Genomic DNA, 20,037 nt, shown 5'->3' with positions numbered 1-20,037 from the left:
CCTGGGAGTGGGGTTACCTGCCCTGCTCTCTGCGGTGGGCTCTAATTTCACACATCTGATGTGCATGCATATGCATGCACATTTTAGGCGTGAGGAGTGTGCGTGTGGTTCCTCGGGGGACAAATGAGGTTTGTTTGTCAAGCATTGAGAGCATGACATCAGGACAAAAGCAGCCACATAACCAAAGTACTGGGTGACTGATAGTCATTGTTCTGTAGGAAATGACAGAGACAAGCTGCTAGAAACAGACGGAGATGTTTCCTGCTAAGTTTTTTTGTAATGGGAACTAGGTCTTGGTGGGAACTAGCCAGTTTCACAGCTGCAGCACCTGCCTAAAGTACTGAAAAAAGGGAGTGAATTTAAATAAAAAGGTGTGGAAAAAAATCTTGATTGCCTCCAGTAAAACTGGAAATTGTCTATGACTGTTTTGCCACAATCATATCAGAGATCTATGACGGAGTGATTATTGAATAACTAATTACTGAAAAATTCATTAAACTCTCTTGTAATTGTGTCACCATGTGCGGAAGGAAAGCACATTGAAGGTAAGTGTTTGCTTGCGAAGGGAGTGACGGGAGAGGAAACAAATGTAGCATTACATCGACAGGAGGTCAGAAAAGTCCAGTGGTGAGAAGGAGTAGAAATCTCAGGGAACAAAAGCTTCAAAGGTAAATGATCTACAAGAGGCTGTGAAGCAGGAGCCTCCCTGTTCCTCTCACAAACTCAAAGACAACATGCTTCATTATAACCTCTCCCCTCCTGTCTGGCGACTATGAAAATGAATTTAAACAATGTGATAAGAGAAAACGCAGATATGCAAAAGTACAGTAGTGTTCAATATAATAGCAGTCCAATGTGACTTACCAGATTAATCCAGGTTTTTAGTATATTTTTTATTGCTACATGGCAAACAAGGTATCAGCAGGTGCAGTAGATTCTCAGAAAACCAACAAGACCCAGCATTCGTGATATGCACGCTTAAGGCTGTGCAATTGGGCAATTAGTTGAAAGGGGTGTGTTAAAAAATATAGCAGTGTGGCATTCAATCAGTGAGGTCATCAATTTTGTGAAAAAACAGGTGTGAATCAGGTGGCCTCTATTTAAGGATGAAGCCAGCACTTGCTGAACATGCATTTCTCCTTGAAAGCCTGAGGAAAATGGGTTGTTCAAGATATTGTTCAGAAGAACAGCGTACTTTGATTAAAAAGTTGATTGGAGAGGGGAAAACTTATAAAGAGGTGCAAACAATTATAGGCTGTTCAGCTAAAATGATCTCCAATGCTTTAAAATGGAGCGCAAAACCAGAGACACGTGGCAGAAAACGTAAGACAACCATCAAAATGGATGGAAGAATAAACAGAATGGCAAAGGCTCAGCCAATGATCAGCTCCAGGATGATCAAAGACAGTCTGGAGTTACCTGCTGTGACAGTTAGAAGACGTCTGTGTGAAGCTAATCTATTTACAAGAATCCCCCGCAAAGTCCCTTTGTTTAAAAAAAAGGCATGTGCAGAAGAGGTTACAATTTGCCAAAGAACACATCGACTGGCTTAAAGAGAAATGGAGGAACGTTTTGTGGACTGATGAGAGTAAAATTGTTCTTTTTGGGTCCAAGGGCCGCAGAGTTTGTGAGACGACCCCCAAACTCTGAATTCAAGCCACAGTACACAGTGAAGACAGTGAAGCATGGTGGTGCAGCATCATGATATGGGCATGTTTCTCCTACTATGGTGTTGGGCCTATTTATCACATACCAGGGATTATGGATCAGTTTGCATATGTCAAAATACTTGAAGAGCTCATGTTGCCTTATGCTGAAGAGGACATGGCCTTGAAATGGGTGTTTCAACAAGACAATGACCACAAACACACGAGTAAAGGAGCAAAATCTTAGTTCCAAACCAACAACATTGATGTTATGGAGTGGCCAGCCCAATCCCCGGACCTTAATACAAATGAGAACTTGTGGCATACATAAAAAATGCTGTTTCTGAAGCAAAACCAAGAAATGTAAATTAATATTAGTTTAGTGATTCACAGGATTGATAAATCCTAGAAACAAAAGAGTTTGTACAAAATAATTTTGTGTTTGTAAAGTCAACAGCAGATACTGCTATATTGGTTTTCTGAGAATCTACTGCACCTACTGGTAACTTGTTTGCCATGTAGCAATAAAAAATATACTAAAAACCTGCATTAATCTGGTTAGTCACATTGGACTGCTATTATATTGAACACTACTGTAGATATATTATCTTTTTTATCAATTAAATCTGCTCATTTGTGCCACAAATGTCACCATTGCTTGATTCAGATTTGTTCCCTTCCTCAGTAGAGATTTCATAAGTACAGGAAAACGACAGGTACAAGTCAGAATGCAGACACACTGTAGTGTTAAAATGGACCACTTTACTCTTGCACAACACATCCATAGAGCACATTTTCAATAGAAAAATAAAATTGCCTGCTTTGGAGCACATTTTAATGCAATTGTGCCTCTTTTCCAGAACAACCCACACCAACGCACACAAGTTCAGAGATGGATTTTCAAAATGTTCATGTCTTTGCAGCAGAGATTCCTTCAGCAGAAAAAACACATTCATTGAGCTTATCTTTTGGTTCACATGAAGTTTCCTTTTTTTCAGGAAACAAGACAGATGTTTGTCACAGTAAAACATGGAACAGTGCAGCAGTCGGTGGATACAGTCAGGAGGGGCCGACAGCAAAAAGGTCCAAGAGAAGCAGGAACCATGCATAGCCATGTGATTGAACAAAGAGCAGAAACCGGTTAAATCAGCAAAATAAAAGAACTACAAACTGATTGTGTTTATTGAACACGGTGTGGTTAAACAGCCGATGGGGGCGATTTACAAAGAAATTCTGTCTGAACCCACCCTTTTCCATCCAAAATTAGTTTCTTTTAAATATATTTTTTAATGAATTCTCTCGCACATAAATAGCATCCTTATTGCTCATTAGAAAAACAAAAATCTCTGAAAAGTACAACTCACACAAACTGGCATTTAAATCTACAACATGGCATTTTATTGGCCATAACAAAGCTAAAGCAATGGCAAAGAGAAGTATTAGCAACTGAACCGAACTTACTTCAAACTATGAAAATAAGTGCTTCAAAGCTTTGTCATCGTTCAAATTATTCTGGATAAGAAAAGTAACTCCTCAGAAAGAAATCTATTGTACACAGAAACTGAGGTCAAATTAACACAAAGGAACTAATTCATTAATAAATTTATACATGTACTTAGGAGACAATAGGTCCAAATAAAACACTGCCAAATTAAGCTTGTTTAGTGAATATTTACAGTTTTTAAAGATAATCAGTGTTACAGATTAGCTTCATTTGTTTGAAATTTGTCACTCATTTATCAGCGCCGTTTGTTTGCGACGCCCGAATGTGATCGCCGGAAACTTCGTCACCAGACTCGTCTACTTCTTGATCCTAAGAGACAGAAAAACAGCTCATTTGAAACGTGTTAATATCGCTCTGGTGTCTGAATAAGGACTCTTGTAACTTTTACGACTTAATACAAGGTCAGACTTGATAACATTTTCAAATCACGCCCCACACAGCACAAGTCTGCATTTAAAACCGTCAGATTAACGTAAAGACTGCAGCTGTACAAACCTAAAAGTCTTGTAGCACCTTTTCAAATTATTACATTCAGAAAACTAAAATGAAAATAATTAATTTTAGGTATGGTAAGCACCAACCAAGACTGTGACCTGCTTTCACAGAATCTAGAAACATAGCTAACTGAAAAGGGAAGAACAGCTACCTGAAAGATGGATGAAACAGGATGACAAAAGAAACATGTAAGTAAATCAACATTATATTGAAAATTAAAAAATATGTTCTTCTACTGTGCTATTGTAAAAACATTTTTTTTAAAAGAGCACAAAAACGTAAAATTTCATCACTGAACTCTGAGACAATCTGTTGTGTTATTGTCTCTAAAACAATGGAAGTAGGTGGACAATATTTAAGTTCCAAACTTAATTTGTATGGCTATTTTTTCCAACTGGAAGAAAAAAGTTGCTTGAAATATGCCAAATCAAGATGGGTACAGGGAGGGAACTGTAAAAAAGTAACTTGTTTTATGCAGTCTGGAGTTGGTTTTTGATGAGCTGTAGTTGACTATTAAACCAGGAGGTGGCAGCATAGTCACAGGGAGATTGAACTAAAGAACTGGTTTATATCTTTGATGTTGATCTATTCAACAACCCTGATTTTCCTGCCAAGAATTTTGTCTTTTGACAGATTTTAGTAAGGGATTTCAGAGCCATGGGCTTTACTATAGTTATCTGTTGCTATGTATATTTAATGGATGAACAGCAATTTATTTAAAAATGTTTATAAAAACCTTTTTCAGCACTGCCAGAAGCTCTTTGAAGCTGGACATCAGGGTGTTGGACGTCTTGCTTATCTGGTTGTGGTAGATGGTCTTCTGCTCCTCTGTAGACTTCAGAGTCTGCTCCGTTTGGCTCAGTGTACTTTTCAGCTCCTCCAGCTCCTTGGACAAGGATTTGTTGGCTTGCTCCACCTGAGCTTTAACCTTTGCATCTTCATCTGGAATGTGACAAAACAGAGTCAGATGAAGGATTAGAATGAAGGCTGGTCACCAGTTTGAGCACAGTGGCTGCCAAGAAGCAACTACAGGTAAAATTATACTTCTCTACTCCTCAGACTTATAAACTATTCAAAAAAATTAAAAATTTAAAAAAGCACTTGCGCAAACTAGTGTAAAAAAAGTGTCTACCTGGAAAGTCATTTGTTGAAATAAAAAAAATAAAAAATACAATATTTATGGATAAATTGTTTTTCAAGCTGCATTATACTGGAAATACTAATCTTATCAAACAAAAGTCAGCTCTTTTTGGTCATTACTACAGCCCTGATGATTTGTATTTGTTTTATTGTGGCTTTAGTATTGGTGAGACAAGGACATTTTTTCCCCTGATGGGAGAAATAAGTCTCTGAATTCTTTCCTAAATGTGTCTGTAGAGAACCTTTTAGCTATTTCCTTTACTACTCTTGAATATTCATAATGAAAAACAATCTTACTGAATCTCATTTATAACTTATTTGTGGCAGTAATTAGTAATGTACCAGTCCACGTTTCAGAAATCACAGAAGGAAGAATCCTGAATGAAGTGAGACTGGGCTTTTCTGTAGCAAAGCTCAAATTGAGCCAGATCATTGTCCAGATGGACTACTGACACAGAGTGTAGCCTGCAACTCATGACACTGTGAAAGCTTTCCCAAAGACAACATATACTGTATAATAAGATTGAAATCATACCCATTTTGGCATCCTGCACCATGAGCTTCTGCTCTATTTCCTCTCTTGCTTTCTCACTCTTCTCCAGTTTCTGCATCATGCTGCCGATGTCGACCATGGCTCCATTATACACGATCAGATTACTAGACTCATTGGTCTCAGTTGGTGCACGAGTTTTCGGAGCAGGAAGCAGTCCTCGGTTACCTGACAGAAAGATGAGGAAGAATTTTATAAGAGAAAAGAGCTTGCTGCAGCAGCCCTTCATCATATGGTCGCAATAGCTCATTATTGGGGAATTTGGGAAACAATTGAACAAGTACCAATAGATCTTTTTATAAACATTATGTTGTGTGTTTAATCAGTGTGGAAACAGACAGAAACATATAAAAGATCCAAAAAAGGAATGTTTTTCCCAACTTAAGGTCTCAGAAACTGTGGAAGCGTTATGCATCACAGGTTCAGCGTGGTGCATGATTTCTCATCATTGACCAAATCATATTGTGGGAAACTCAAAAATAAAGAAAGTGATGTTAGCAGTGAGTGAAGTACCATCATGTAGTACCATATTATGACAATTTCTATGTCATCATAGATTCAAACATTGTGCTTTATTGACTGTAACATGTTTAACCATAAAGGCCAATGTTAGCTCACCTATGAGGTTTTCTATCTGGGCTTCATTAAAGGAAGGAATGGGTTCATCCTTCCCCCTGTCTGTCAGTTTACGGTAGTAACACGACTCTCTGACCACCGGCTTGTTCAACAGCTTCTTAATCTGGAAACAGACATGCAAACAGGCAGTGAGTGCATAAAACAGATTAAGAATCACGGATGCACAGATCCAGAAACAAATCAAGATGATTATTAGGGTTGTGTGTTATTCACCTGAGCACGAGAAAGGTGCAGTCCCAGTGTGTACAATATCTCCTCCAGGTCTCTCTCCAGCAAATAGCCACAGTGGCTCTGGTCAAAGTACACAAATGCCATCAGCAGCTCCTTGTTGTGTGTGACCATCTGCTTCTTCTCCTGAATTAAAAACAACAACCACATTCATACCAAAAATCATGAATATGCTACATCAGTGTCTCAAAGCAATAGCTTGAATTTACTGATGTGGAGCTGCATGAGGTACTGATCCACAGTCAGTGCATTAGCTACAGTAGACTGCGGATGGCATGCCCCCAGTTTGGAGAAGCAGGCAGAAGTACAATCACAGAAGCAAGGAGAAAAAAGGAAGTTTACAGCTCTTCACCAGTCTGAATATTCACAATGAAAAACATCTTTCTGAATCTTATTAATACTTTATATGTGGCAGTTATTAGTATTGTACCAGTCCACGTCTCAGAAATCACCGAAGGAAGGATCCTGAATGAAGTGAGACTGGGCTTTTCTGTAGCAAAGCTCAAATTGAGCCAGATCATTGTCCAGATGGACTACTGACACAGAGTGTAGCCTGCAACTCATGATCTATGAAAGCATATACAGTGGCTAAAATACATTCAGCTGCTGCCCCCATCCACAGCAAAATATTCCTTAGCTCCCATGTCTGTCCTCCTGCTTGCTTCTCCAAACTGGAGGCTTACCGAGTACAGCGAGTTTGTCTCCATTCATGAGACAAGGATTGAAGTCTACTGTAGGTATTACACCACTAAGGAAAAGTACCGCAGACAACCCCATTTCAATAAATAACTTTCCTTATAATACGCCTACCAACCTTGTCTTTAGAGGACCTCTCTTTCGACGACTTGCGGTCATCCTTGCGGTCCTTCCTGTCTCTGTCATTGGAGTCTTCATCATCTTTGTCTAATGAATAGTAATGGAATATTTAGATGGAAAGTTGTAAAAATTGAACAAGTACCAATAAATATTTGTATTAACATTATGCTGTGTGTTTAATTAGTGTGAAAACAGACAGAAACAAAAAAAGGAATGCTTTTCCCAACTTAAGGTCTCAGAAAATGTGGAAGTGTTATCCATCACAGGTTCAGCGTGGTGCATGATTTCTCATCATTGACCAGTTTATATCGTGGGAAACTCAAAAATAAAGAAAATGATGTGAGCAGTGAGTGCAGTACCATCATCGTCATCATCCTCTGCATCTTCAGCCTCCATAGGGTCGTATTCTTCAGCATTGGCCGTGCTGCCATCATCTTCGTTCTCCTCTTCGTCTCGAGATAACTCCTTTTTCACCGTCTTATCATCGCACTGAAAAACACAAGTCGCACAACTGTATGAAAACACATCATTTATGGAAAAGTGACCAAAAAAAAGAAGAGACCAAACAGGATTGAGAGGCTTACCTTCTTCTTGTCTTCCTCATCCTCTTTAGTCTTCTTTGTTACTGGTTCTTCATTCTCCTCTTCTTTTTCCTTCTTTATTTCACGCTTTTCCGCCTCCTTCTTTTCCGCCTCCTTCTTGGCTTTCTTCTCCTTTTCCTTCTTCTCGTCTTTGGTAGGAAAAGCAGCCAGGGCTTTGAATATGCGGTAGCCAAAATCTCTCTGTAGCATCTCGTTAAACAGCTCAGCAAAAAGAGAAACCTGGACAGAAAAAGAAGATATGCATGATCAACCTGAATAGAATGAATAAAATGTATGTGTAACATAAAAACTTTCAACTGTTTTACATACAAGTATTATATTATAGTACTGTAGACTTTCATTAAATAAAGCATAAAAGTGTCCAGTAATTCTCACCTCAAAAGAGTGCTCCTTGTTATCTTCCAGTCTATAGTCCAGCAGCACACTTAGGGACATGACACTGCAATCAAATTTGCCGTTCTTGGCTGCCCAGTTGGGGTGAACGATGATGGTGGGCTCATCAGGGAGGATGTAGCGCCTTTCCCTCCGCTGGCGTTCCAGCTCCTCCTGTCTCTTCTTCTCCTCCTCCTAACAGAGAAGAACTTCAGTTAGAAAACACTTCAGATGAAATTTGAGACAAACCTAATTTTGGAAGTTTTTTCAAATTAAACTGGAAAATGTCAATTTTTCCTCTCAGTAACCACTGCAAAGCTGTTCTGTACAAAGAAAGAAAGCAAAGTTTTTTTCCCCCAACTTTAGGTCTCAGAAAATGTGGAAGTGTTATCCATCACAGGTTCAGCGTGGTGCATGATTTCTCATCATTGACCAATTCATATTGCGGGAAACTCAAAAATAAATTAATGATTTTTAAATATAAATCAATAAAATTCTTTCTACCTCTCTGTCTTCCTCAGTGCGAGCTGGCTCCTCTTCCTCAACAGCACTGCTCTCTGGTTTCTCAGGCTCCTTGGACTCCTCTACCTGCTCCTCCACCTTCAGCTGCTTGGTCAGGCGGGCGATCAGTTGCGACTTTAACCCCTTAGAGCTTAGAGAGCGACAATCGAGCTCTTTACGCAGGTCATTTACCTATAAGGGAAGGCAACAGAGACATAAAAAATGCACATTTAACCTCAGGACAGAAGTAATCTAAACAGTTCTCCATACACAATAATTAACATATTTAGATGATGCAGGTCCAAAGATAACTAGGACTGCGCGCAGTACTGAACGGGCCCTCGCAGTACACGCGTGTCGGGGCATGCTGCCGTCGGGGCGTGTGCGTTACAGGGGCCAGTCTATACCACCCCTATGAATTTCATTGCCTTAAGTGTTATGGTCTGGGCACACTGGCAGTCATTAAATTAAACTGCCGCCAGAGCGCCACCTAGGGGCCGATCAATAAAACCTTCAAGGGTTATCCTCAGGAGGGCATTGACAATAAGTATACCAAATTTGGTGTTAATCCGACCAACTGATGTGGAGATATAAAATACTTCAATTTAAAGAGCGCCACGTAGGGGTAATCGGCCAAAATTTTGCAGAGAGTCTCAGGGGCTCGTGGGGAAGTAGTAACCTGAGTTTCATGTCATTCAGACACACCAATGTGGAGATATGCAACACTTCGTGTTTTGTGTTGAAAATAGCACCACCTGCAGGAAGTTGTTATTTAATAACTTGAGTATTCTTTGGGTAATCAAAATTCTTTTAATAAGTTTTTGTCATGAGGGTCCATAGATTCTGTGTGCAAAGTTTGGTGCAAAACGATGAAATTGCCTAGGAGGAGTGCGATAAAGTAGGTTTACGACATTTCGCGAATTTGCGGGAAAAAAAAAAACGGTAGGCGAAAATGGGCATGGCCTATATCACGAGATTCAGCATAACTCAGTGAACGCGTGGATATAATGATTTGATAAGGATTTGAATGTGTGATAAAGTATGTGGAAGTTATTAGCCTAAACGCACTTTCCTTTATTATAGCGCCACCTAGTGGTGGAAATTCAGGATGACAATAGATTATAAAATTTTTCACCAGGTGTGACTTATATTTAAAGTTTCATGAGTTTTGGGGTATGTTCAGGCAGTGAAATATGCGATCATTTGGGTACGAGAATAATAAAAAAAAAAAAAAATAAATAATCATTCGAAATACAATAGGGACCTCGCAGGTCGTTGCCTGCTCGGGCCCTAAATATCTTAAGTTCCTGTTATCTTAGCTTTATCAGTGAGGATGAGGCTTTCTCCTTGAATCTTACCTTCATTGATTTCGGGTCAAGCTTAGCCCAGTGAGTGGGAGTACTAACGTCCTTCGATTCGTCGTCATCCTTCTCCTCTTCCTCCTTGACAGGAAATCATTAAGATAGAGACAGGCAGAGAGAAAGAAAGAGGTGGGATAACAAACTGTCAGTATGCTGCTCGTGGCCTGAATGAACTTTAAAGTTGATCCGTGCAAGAAGCAAGGTCACATCTGTCTTTCATTGTCTCGTCCTAGTGAGCTCTCGACTGTGTTTAAGTCCTCTGCTACTGAAGCGTACACAGGGAAGCTCTCTAGCTCTTATAAAAAACCAACAGAAATGCCCCCCAGCTGCCAATCAATCAATCTGTGGAACACAAAAAAAGGTAAAAATCAATGAGAGGTGTGACCAAAAGGTGTGTAGGTACATCAGGTGAACTGAAGCTGGTCTCCAAACGGAGTGAGGATAGGGTGGCCCTACCATGGTCTATGACTGGGGTATTGGGTATTGCCATTAATGGGGTTTATACACCTACATCAGATAGGAGCCATCTGTCCAACCAACTGCCCTGGAAAAACCAAATTCTAAAGATAGTCCAAATGAGAATGTAGAATCCAACAACAAGAACAGACAAGAAACGGGACTTTGGGGAGGTTCTCTTTTCGAAGTCAGATGATATCAAATTGATATGGAAATCATAAAAATACACATTTCTACAACCAACACATCATTTACACGCAACTGACTCCACAGATTCCAGCGTATAGAAACATTTCAGATTCCAGTGTTAGAAAGTCACCACTGGCCCAAATTTGAGAAATTATTTGAGACCATTGCTTAATTAAATTGAAAGCACCTACACTGAAAGCAGGTTAAGAAAGTTTTGTTTAAAATTGTGCAGAGCAAAATGGCAGGATTAGCACGGATGATTATGCCCAGATTACTACCCAATTACGAGGTGTTTGAGGAGCTGGAAGCTGTTTTATCAGTTGCGGGCCTACACAACACAACCTAGTCTCACTGCTTCCACTGTATGTGTCTGCTGGATGTGAGGGAAGGTGGATGTGCTGATGGAGGAATGGAGGAGTTGGAGCAGAGGAGAAGGGACAGGTGGAGGAGTAAACAGAAGACGCCTAGGTGAGGTTTAGTGGAACAATAATCTGCCTGTGTTCGTGTCTGTCTGCGTGAATGGTGAGGTGTGCTTTGTGTCTGATGTGTATCTTGTTTTTTTGTAATTCCTGTGCCTTCCTGTGAGAAGCGGAAATGAGAAGAGAGGGATTAGCGGTTCAGTGCCTGTTCTCCATCCGCCTCCTTTCGCTCGGCCGACAGCTTCTCAGCCAGCTGCTCCCGGAGTCGCCGTGACAGCACCTCCCACTCTGAGCGGGTAGGAAGACAATGCCAAACATCCGGAAGAAACAAAACCACTGTCTCCACATGAGCAGGGACTGTCCGCCCCTTGTGTGTCTCCTCCGGCCGATGATAGCGAATCTCTGCAAAACGATACCTGTCGCAAAGGAAGAGGGTGCATTGGAAAGAAACATTCTGGTCAGGGCACAGAATAAAAGGCAAGCCTTGCTAAGGCGAGCCTTCTACAGCTACTCCCTCCCATGAGCTCACTGAATGATTTTACATATCATTACAGTGACCCTTCTCCCTCACAACACACAGCAAATGGACCCAGTCTGCAGCTCTCCAACTGTTGTCACAGGTTACGGCAGCCATTTTGAGAAAGTTGACAGACAATCACATAAAATAAATCACATCCCCAAATTCATCCCCATTATAGCTTCAGCCAATTATGGATGAGTGCTCTGCATTTAACCTAGGATACACTTAACGCACTACATTAGGGTTGTGCGAAGAGAGACAGAATCAACAGGACAGTGAAAGCCAGTTAAATATGTAAGATATTTAACAGGGAGAATAGGAAAATAAATTAAGAAAACAACGTAATGGCAGTGTCTTCTGGTCCAGGCTACTGCTTCCAGCCACAGTCCATGCGTTTGGATTTTCATCACAATGAAATATGCATTATGTATAGAGAGTGTGACAGAAAGAGAGAGCCAAGACGACAACACACAAAAAGGCCAAAAAGAACAATGCACAACACAATAAATTATAATAAATAATAGGTAGCAAATTAACAATAAAATAATCATTAATATAAAAAAGGAAACAAAAATATCACCCAACACGTCCAGGATGAGATTTTGTACAGAAGTAGTGAGATTGTGTTACTCAATTTGGGATTTTAGTGCGAGTTGTTAAACAGAAGTACAAGCAATAAGAAAAATAAATATTGAAGAGAATAACAGCTCTTACCACTGAGTGCACAGACTAAGATCTATGCCCGTGAGTGCCTTGCAACAGCGTATGGCTGTCTTTATAAGGACCGAGGGATCCTTCTCTGGGTCGGCTCCATCCAGAGAGGGAGACCAGTGGCCACCAATGGCCATGGCCTCATCTTTACCTCTCATTCCCACCAAAAACTAAAGGAGAAAGACAGACGAGTACAAAGGAGAGCCACAGAATAGTTTCGATTAGATGGAAACAGGGAATGACAATGGATAAAGGGCGTGGAGGGTGGAAAGAGCAAAAAAAAGGATAGAGACAGAGAGAAAGACAAAGAGGTCAGTAGCATGTTCAAATAATCACATGTCTGACGATCCACATCCAACTAAAAAAAACACAACGAGGGGAGCCAACGTCAGTTAGCAGTTTTCCACATTGTGAGTATTCAGCAATGGAATAGGATCTTTGCATCACTGTCAGCTCATGTGCACGGCAAAGCATGGAAAAAGTTTGATGTACCTTAATGAGTCTAGCAGGATGTTGGAAGGAGTCTTTGACTTCCTGGGAGTCCTCTGCCAGAGCACAGGACTTGTGATAGAGCTCCTCTATACTGGGGTTCGCCAGCAGCATCACCTGAACCATAAAGAGACCAAAATACAGTTATAATCATATTAATGAAATTAAACCCTGCTTTGACAACTGTTGGGGAAAAAGTAATTTGATGTGTTCTGTAACGACTAAACTCTGAACTTCTGTACCTTGAATTGAGTTGGCCACATGCTTACAATGCCTGGATCAATATAGATGTACATCTATTCACTGTGCAATCAAACATGTATCATCATGCATTTCCAGCATGGAAGGACAAAGTGCTCTCTCTGCAAATAACAATCTACAGGTCATCGGACTATTAACTAAGTGAACTGTATAAAAGCTTGGTTCAGAGCAAAGATTTTCTTGAGCCTTTTTGCTGATAGAACCCCGTCAGCTGTTTAGTGTGATGTGACGTACTTGAATACTTATATTAAATGATTATAAATATTATAATATTGTTGCTTATTAAATACTTAAAGACAAGCAAGTTCTTAAATACTTTTCACTAAGGAATCTTTCCTTAAATTCCACCACAACGTTTATGGCCTGCATTATTTTCTCCAGTAACCATTTAGTGAATTTGAAGTCAATAATGATCTCTCTACAGTAGTTTTTTGGTTGAGTCCACTAGGTTTGCCACGGCAGTCATTGTTATATGCTGTCCAGGCATAGGCTAATTACAAATCAGTTACATTACTTGCCCACTGCCACCTACCTATATTATATGCTCCCTAATAATTGCATCAATGACAATGGTTTTTACATATTTCACTGTGTGGAATTGTTCACTAGTGGTGTAATGGTATAGAAATGTTGTGGTTTGGTTCATAGTCTGGTGTAGGAGTCACAGTTCGGTCCGAATTTGATACAATGCGTTCATCATTTGCAGTCATACCTTAGCACTGTAGGTGTGGTTGGCATCAGGGGGGTCGAGCACAGCTGTGTTCTTGACTAGAGGATCCACCTCTTTGTGCAAGATGTGGAAGTTACAGGCATTACTGAACTGGAAGGGTCTTGTCAGAGGGAAGGCATCCACCCAGGTGAAGACAGCATTAAAGAAGTCGCTAGGAATGTAGAGGCTCTGATAGCGCCTCCTCAGCTCCATCATGTCACAGCTGGAGCTGGAGAACCCACAGGGGACAGTTAATACCTGCACAAACTAGGACATGCTGTTGACTTTCACAGCAATTACATGTTGACATACAGTGCAACACTTCAGTTATCTGTTTCCAATGAAATGAACAGCATGAAACAATAGAAAAATTGTACTCACCCATCTAAGCTGAACTTGGAAAACTGGACGGTGTAACGAGGAACCACCCTGCGAGGCCGTCGAGGCGATCGGTCACGTCTGGGAGAGCGGTCTCTGGAACGCTTGCGTGTGGGCGAGCGCTCTCTTGAACGTCTACGCTCACGGTCTCTGTCTCGACTAAACATTTCAAGGATACACACCAAGTTGAGTAACTTTTGCAGAATACATATTTTATTGACAAATATCAGACCATCTCAGGTGATACCCATGGGCATCTTACCTGCGTTCCTCTTTAGTCCTGAGAATGAGCTCAGGTCCTCGATCGTTGCGACTAGGGAAACGAGGTGGAGGCTCGATTCGTCTGACAGGCTGCGGCTGTGGCATCATTCTAACTGGGGGCTGAAGCAGACCCCCGGAAAACACGTCTAGAGACAAGGAGGGGGGAAGCTTGTTTAACAACATGACACAAAGCCAGCTTTGAATTTTGTGGTGCTGTGCCAAAACATCAGAGCAAAGACAGTAGTAATTGTAACCACTTTATATCCATTATGGCTTTATACACACAATACAAGATAAATGCTATCCCACTGACGATTATTTCACCTTTGGGTGGAGGCTGTGGCAGCAGAGGCTGAGGAGGGTTTTGGAGAAGAGGGGCCAGAGAGGCAGCAGACAGCTGGGCCTGCAGGAGGGAAGGAGGGGGGGCCTGGGTTGGAATACTGAACGTGGTTGGGGGAGGTAGCGACTGCATCATGGTGGGGGCAGCCTTCATCATGTTAGGGGGTTGAGGCTGGCTCTAGAAGGGAAAAAAGGGAAAAAGAAAAAAAAGTAGAGGTGAGGATATGTTCTGAAGTAGACCTGAAACAATTTTAGTTAACATGGCAATGACTGCTCAATAAATAACAGGATGAACTGTAAAGGTCTTGGTCAGTGGTTACTTGAAAGAAAGAAGATGGGGAAAAATCTGAAAATCTGCTTGAATGGCAGTAAAAAAGTTTAATGATGTTTCAGAGGTGTCCTGATAGGCTATCCTAATCAAAGAATACCAGGTGTGGATATAGGCATGATCTGAGGATATTTCCTGCATGTAGTGAACAAAGAAGCTCTGCATCTTGCTCAGCACTTCTAAAGAAAAACATGGCGCTGAGATCGGATTTTGATGTGGTACTGATTTGAGTGGTCCTTGAAACCAAAATGTTTTACTAAAGATACTGTAATCTAACACAACCTCTATGTATTTTTCCTTTCATTTACGAAGTCCCTGTAAAGAGATTAACTGATTTCAATATTAAGAAGCCCAGACTGCAAAAAACCCTCTGAAACAAAAGTTACAGCTTACGCAACATTAGTTTGTTTAAAAAAAAAAAAAAAAAAAGATATATAACTTAGGTTAAAAGGGTGTAGTCTATCACAAAAGAAAATTTAAAAATGAATAATGAAGCAATAGCATTAAAAAATGAAGAAGAAAGAACCAGAGCAGGAACAAGGACACACAAAGTGGGTGATTCAGGTCTCGGGGATTACATTTTGTCTGTTGTCCATAGTGGAGTGCATGTCCGAGTAGCGCAGCTGCATCCCTGGCTCATTGTAAAGGCTGCCGAGCTGTGGGGAAGCTTGAGGTAAAGGCTGAGGCTGCTGCTGATGCTAGGAGGGATTGAGAACACAACAGTCAATTAAAGACAGAGATGTACAGGGAAAATATCATATCAAGGAAAAAACAAACAAACCCAAATTCTTTTGTCACATTTTGAGCAACTCAAAGTACCATTGAAACTCATTTTCAAATGTGAAAAATATTACGTAAATATATAACATAGTAAATATGAAATAATTAAACAATGTGTGTGTATATTCATTTTTGTAGCAGACAGGGCAATTTTTTAATAGAAGAATATGTAAACATGAGTGATAATAGACTTGTATTAATGCACCCCACAATGGCCTTCCTAAGCAACTAAATGCAACCTCTTGAGTTTTCTCACCGACTGGTTTGCCAGCTGAGGTAAAGTCTGGATGCGCTGGGCGTTCCACTTGAAGGGCATGTTTGGGTTGTACACAGCTTCCACTAGGACCCTGTCACCCACCTGAGGAGTCTTTCCTTTCACAGCACTGAAAAGATATTAAAAAAAAAGGATTCAAGCATCTCTGTAGATCAAGTCAGATCAGTTTCAAAACTAGAAAATGCACCTGTTATGGTTGCCAAGTAATGGGTATGGACAAAGACACGGTAAGGCTGGCATAAGAAAGGGGGTCTCAATGTAATGCACACAATAAAGAAAATATAAGTAATGAGGGTTAACTTATCATTCCAACAACACATATTTTCACAAGAAATATAGTCTTCACCTTAGCTGAAAGAAGACATCTTCATCTACAAAGCCAAATGTGTCATGTAACTTGTTGACGACACCAGTGAAGACTCGCTGCTTCTGTGGCTGCGTCTGCTGTTGATGACTTGAACGTGGTGTTGGGTAGGATACTGTAATCTGGGCTGTCGGCTGGGGGTTGGACAAGCTCAGGCTGGTGGGCAAGGCAACGGGGGGCTGTGGGTTCACAAAAGAAGGACAGATCCAAAAAATTGTTACTATGAATACACATAAGTTGTATGTAGTCAGTATGATCGCTCAAGCTCTGCAAGAATACAAAGGGAGACATTTTTATAGCGAATCAAAATTTGGCATTTCCCCTAACATAATCAAACTGAATATGAAACAATGAATAATATTCATAAAGAATTCAAAAATCAAAACTGCTTTGATCTAGTTACGCATGGAAAAATTTGGCCTGGATTTCAGTTTTCAAATGCCAAGATGTAAACAGATGGGACAGATCTATTTTCACTTGGTGAGGCTTCACCCCCTTGGGATACTGAACATGATACACGTGTCAAATCAATATACACAGAAAATAAAATATATACATGTATAAGTTATTTGACAAAAATCAGTAATTCAACTCCAATGGTAAGTCTGAACTTTTTGATATGGCAAATGTATCCGTTTTTGTACATTACCTGAGAAATCAGTGCCTGTTGAGGCTGTGGAAGCTGTAAAGAAACAAGAAAAAAAGAGTTAACCTTGTTTTTACTATATGTTATAGATTTGCCAACACTGCAATACTGTACAGCCCATGGTAGTATGTTTACTAATGGAGTCTGCTAGTGGAAACAAGATATATTTAGTACCACGTATACACACACTGCCACTTGAGTAGTCGTTTCAAAGTACCCTGCATTCACATCATCTGTCTCAAGAGAAAATTGCTAGTTGTTAAGAAATACTGACCACTAAAGCATAAGGGAAACTACATAAGAAAACTAAGTCAATTTAATCTCAATTAAATAAAGGAGCACAAAGAGATATTACCCACAGACAGAACAAAGCTTAGGGCATTTCAAATGTACTGCTTTATGACCTGACCTAAACTCATTTTGCTCACACTTAAGTCTTCTAATTGGGTGAAAAATAAAAATCTATATGAAGCCATGGCAGTAATTGTAATATAAAGAATAATACAATAATAAATAATAGAATGATATAATGCCTGTGTCATTTATTTTGTGCTGTTTAAGTAGTATGAGCAGGGGACATTCCAAAATGAAGCCAAATGAGACTATATTTCACCTGATGAGGAACATTGTACAGTTGCTGTTGAGGGGGTTGCTGCTGTTGCTGTTGCTGCTGTTGTTGTTGTTGTTGTTGTTGTTGTTGCTGTTGCTGCTGCTGATACTGCTGGAGAGCGGAACTGAGCTGAGACTGTATACATTACAAAGAACATGGGAGAGATAGTGGTTGAGTACAACGAAAAGCAGTGTAACATGATCACTGAAAGATGCATAGATTGCTGAGTGGGCTTTGGACTCCCTCACTGAGACTGACCTGCTGTAGTGCTGCAGCGGCAGCTGCTGCAGCTTGCTGCTGCAAGGCAGCAGTTTGCTGAGACAGCTGATAGTTTGCAGCAGACTGGTTGCTGAGAGAGGCCGCAGCCAAGGCTGATTGTTGAGAGTAAACAGAGGGGGAAGCTCCCAGTAGTGACGGCTGCTGCACACCAAGAGCTGCAGAGAGGGAAGATAAGGAACCAGATTCAGATAGTTGTGGAAAAACATGCTAAATGGGAAGTGTTTTGTACATGGGGGAGGACATTGAACTGATCAGACCCTCTGGTTTGCAATACTCACAGTGCAGGCTATTTAGATCAAGAGACTGTCCTGAGTGGCCTGGCTGGGACACTGCTGTGGCAGCGAATTGAGTCGCCCACGGCGGGTTCTTCTGTCCCCCGAATTGGGCCATGACTCACTCAGGTTAAAGGCAGTCTCTGCTCACCAGGCCGATCCTTATCGCTGAAACAAAACAAAGGAAAAAGCAAAAAGGAAAAAATTGGTATTTTAGTAGGACATCCAATAGGTACCAGGGGGAAAGGAATTTAGATAATATGCACAGCCAAATGAATACAAAATAAGCAGTGAAACACATTTGAGGCATTAAAAATGACACAATCTTGTGTTTACCCGATAAACCTGAACTGTATTGTAATTAAAAAGGCCAAAACCGTTCACTGTTTACTTGAGTATGTATTTAGCAAGAACGTTAAACAGAGCAAACAACAATGAGAGCTAAGATAAACATCCAATGTCGTAGGTTAGCATCAAAACTTAATGAAAAGCAGTATCAAGGGGACAAGGACACAATATGCTTTGTTAAATTGTAGATGACTTTGAGACACGTCCATTGTGTTGTTTACACTGACTGGAGAAGGCACAACCTTTAATCTGAGATTGTGTTATAATTTTTAATGCTTAATCTTAACACGAAGAACTAAAATAGGACATTTGAGGCAAGGTACTAAGACTGAACAAATCACTCATTTGTACGGACAAACAAACATTTTACCCTTTGCCTTCTGCAGTGCTCCGAAGATTAGTATCGTAAACTGCTGACACAGCAACGGCAGGCTGGCTAACGTTAGCCACTTTACCTGACAGTAGCGGCTAGCGCTGGCAGCTAACGCTAGCCATCCAACGTTTGACGTCTATTAGCCTGCTAACGCTGTTATTGGTATGCTTAACATAAGATAATTGGCGCCTTTAAGGCTATGGCTAGGTCAATATTATTTAATCTTGCCTTGTTTAGCAAAGGTGCTGCAAGACAGACATAGCGCCAGTGACTAAACACTAATAACTAGCTAACACTTAGCATTTGGACGTCGTTAGCTTTGTTGCCAGATTAGCCTCGTGCTGGATTTGTTATCGAGGCCCGTTGGATGGCTCTGGCAGCTGCACTAAATGGTCAATATTTTAAAATAACAGAAACACATATTCACTAACAGCAAAACTCTCTTGCACGCAGATAATAACTGCACATTAAATGTTCATGATAATTTACGTAGTAAATGCTTTAATTATAATTGTCAACAGTGCTTACCGCTGTCCCCTGCGCCGGCCGATGAAGACATAAAATACGCATGCGCGCGTAGGAGAGCCCAAATCATGCTCTGGGGCAAGGCAGCTGAGATTAGTGAATCAAGTCGTCACACTGTTAAAAGAATCGCCTAAGTCATTTTTTGACAACATTTTTGTTGTTTTTTGCCTAAATCATCTCCTCATGGCGCCGGCCACCTATGGTAAAATCATCTACATCCTCAGTTGATCAGATCATGTGATTTTACCCCTTTTAGATAATGGCCTATGTCAAGTGTGTGGTTTAAGCGGATTTATTATGCCTAAATCAAAATAAAATGTGAGTTAGGCAATTTTTGGAACATGCCTTTGTGACTCATGCAAGATATGGTAACACTTTATTTTGAAGGTGTCTACATAAGAGTGACATGAGCATGACATGGGATGTGTCATGAACATTAATGACACTTTGAAGTAACATTAATGCTCATGATACTTGTCATGTCATGTTTCTGACAGGCTTGTGTGACTCTTATGTAGACACCTTCAAAATAAAGTGTTACCATATCTTGCTTAAGTCACAAAGGCATGTTCAAAAAAATGCCTAAGTCATTTATTTCTCTTAAGTTACATAATTTACACAGTGTTATTACTATGCCAATAGCCATCCTTTTTGA

The 20,037-nt window shown here is 40.5% G+C and overlaps 1 protein-coding gene and 1 non-coding gene across 3 annotated transcripts; both read right to left on the bottom strand.

Annotated features, from left to right (window-relative positions):
• Positions 1 to 2,388: 2,388 nt before the first annotated feature.
• Positions 2,389 to 19,441, bottom strand: ccar1 (cell division cycle and apoptosis regulator 1). Of its 2 annotated transcripts, none has more exons than XM_059359227.1 (26): positions 19,386 to 19,441; positions 18,143 to 18,304; positions 17,844 to 18,019; positions 17,589 to 17,720; positions 16,979 to 17,011; positions 16,312 to 16,508; positions 15,948 to 16,074; positions 15,490 to 15,609; positions 14,569 to 14,761; positions 14,246 to 14,390; positions 13,987 to 14,142; positions 13,609 to 13,834; positions 12,639 to 12,752; positions 12,150 to 12,316; positions 11,121 to 11,331; positions 9,849 to 9,932; positions 8,494 to 8,682; positions 7,993 to 8,184; positions 7,600 to 7,836; positions 7,375 to 7,504; positions 7,014 to 7,102; positions 6,185 to 6,325; positions 5,954 to 6,074; positions 5,321 to 5,503; positions 4,382 to 4,587; positions 2,389 to 3,459 (listed from the first exon to the last, which is right to left on the bottom strand). In XM_059359227.1, the coding sequence occupies exons 2-26, from the start codon at positions 18,252 to 18,254 to the stop codon at positions 3,379 to 3,381; spliced, it is 3,762 nt and encodes a 1,253-aa protein (XP_059215210.1). In that variant the 5' UTR covers positions 18,255 to 18,304; positions 19,386 to 19,441; the 3' UTR covers positions 2,389 to 3,378. The 2 variants fall into 2 exon arrangements, with proteins under 2 accessions (XP_059215210.1, XP_059215209.1); XM_059359226.1 differs by lacking the exon at positions 19,386 to 19,441 and adding an exon at positions 18,855 to 19,162.
• Positions 12,531 to 12,597, bottom strand: LOC131958825 (small nucleolar RNA SNORD98). The gene has a single exon (XR_009389315.1). It is a non-coding gene; the product is annotated as a small nucleolar RNA SNORD98 (small nucleolar RNA).
• Positions 19,442 to 20,037: the final 596 nt, after the last annotated feature.

The sequence above is a fragment of the Centropristis striata genome, chromosome 20, assembly GCF_030273125.1.
Source record: "Centropristis striata isolate RG_2023a ecotype Rhode Island chromosome 20, C.striata_1.0, whole genome shotgun sequence".
Classification (NCBI taxonomy): domain Eukaryota; kingdom Metazoa; phylum Chordata; class Actinopteri; order Perciformes; family Serranidae; genus Centropristis; species Centropristis striata.
The sequence above is the reverse complement of the archived record's forward strand: the minus strand, read 5'-3'. Positions and strand labels throughout refer to the sequence as shown.

What these genes read in the sequence shown, in the direction of transcription:
- ccar1 (XM_059359227.1), bottom strand. Translation starts at nt 18,254, where the DNA reads ATGGCCCAATTCGGGGGACAGAAGAACCCGCCGTGGGCGACTCAATTC. An exon ending in TGTACAATGTTCCTCATCAG is followed by an intron (nt 17,012 to 17,588) that starts GTGAAATATAGT and finishes GTTTCTTTACAG; the next exon opens with CTTCCACAGCCTCAACAGGC. An exon ending in CTTAGTCTGTGCACTCAGTG is followed by an intron (nt 11,332 to 12,149) that starts GTAAGAGCTGTT and finishes CCTTTGCGACAG; the next exon opens with GTATCGTTTTGCAGAGATTC.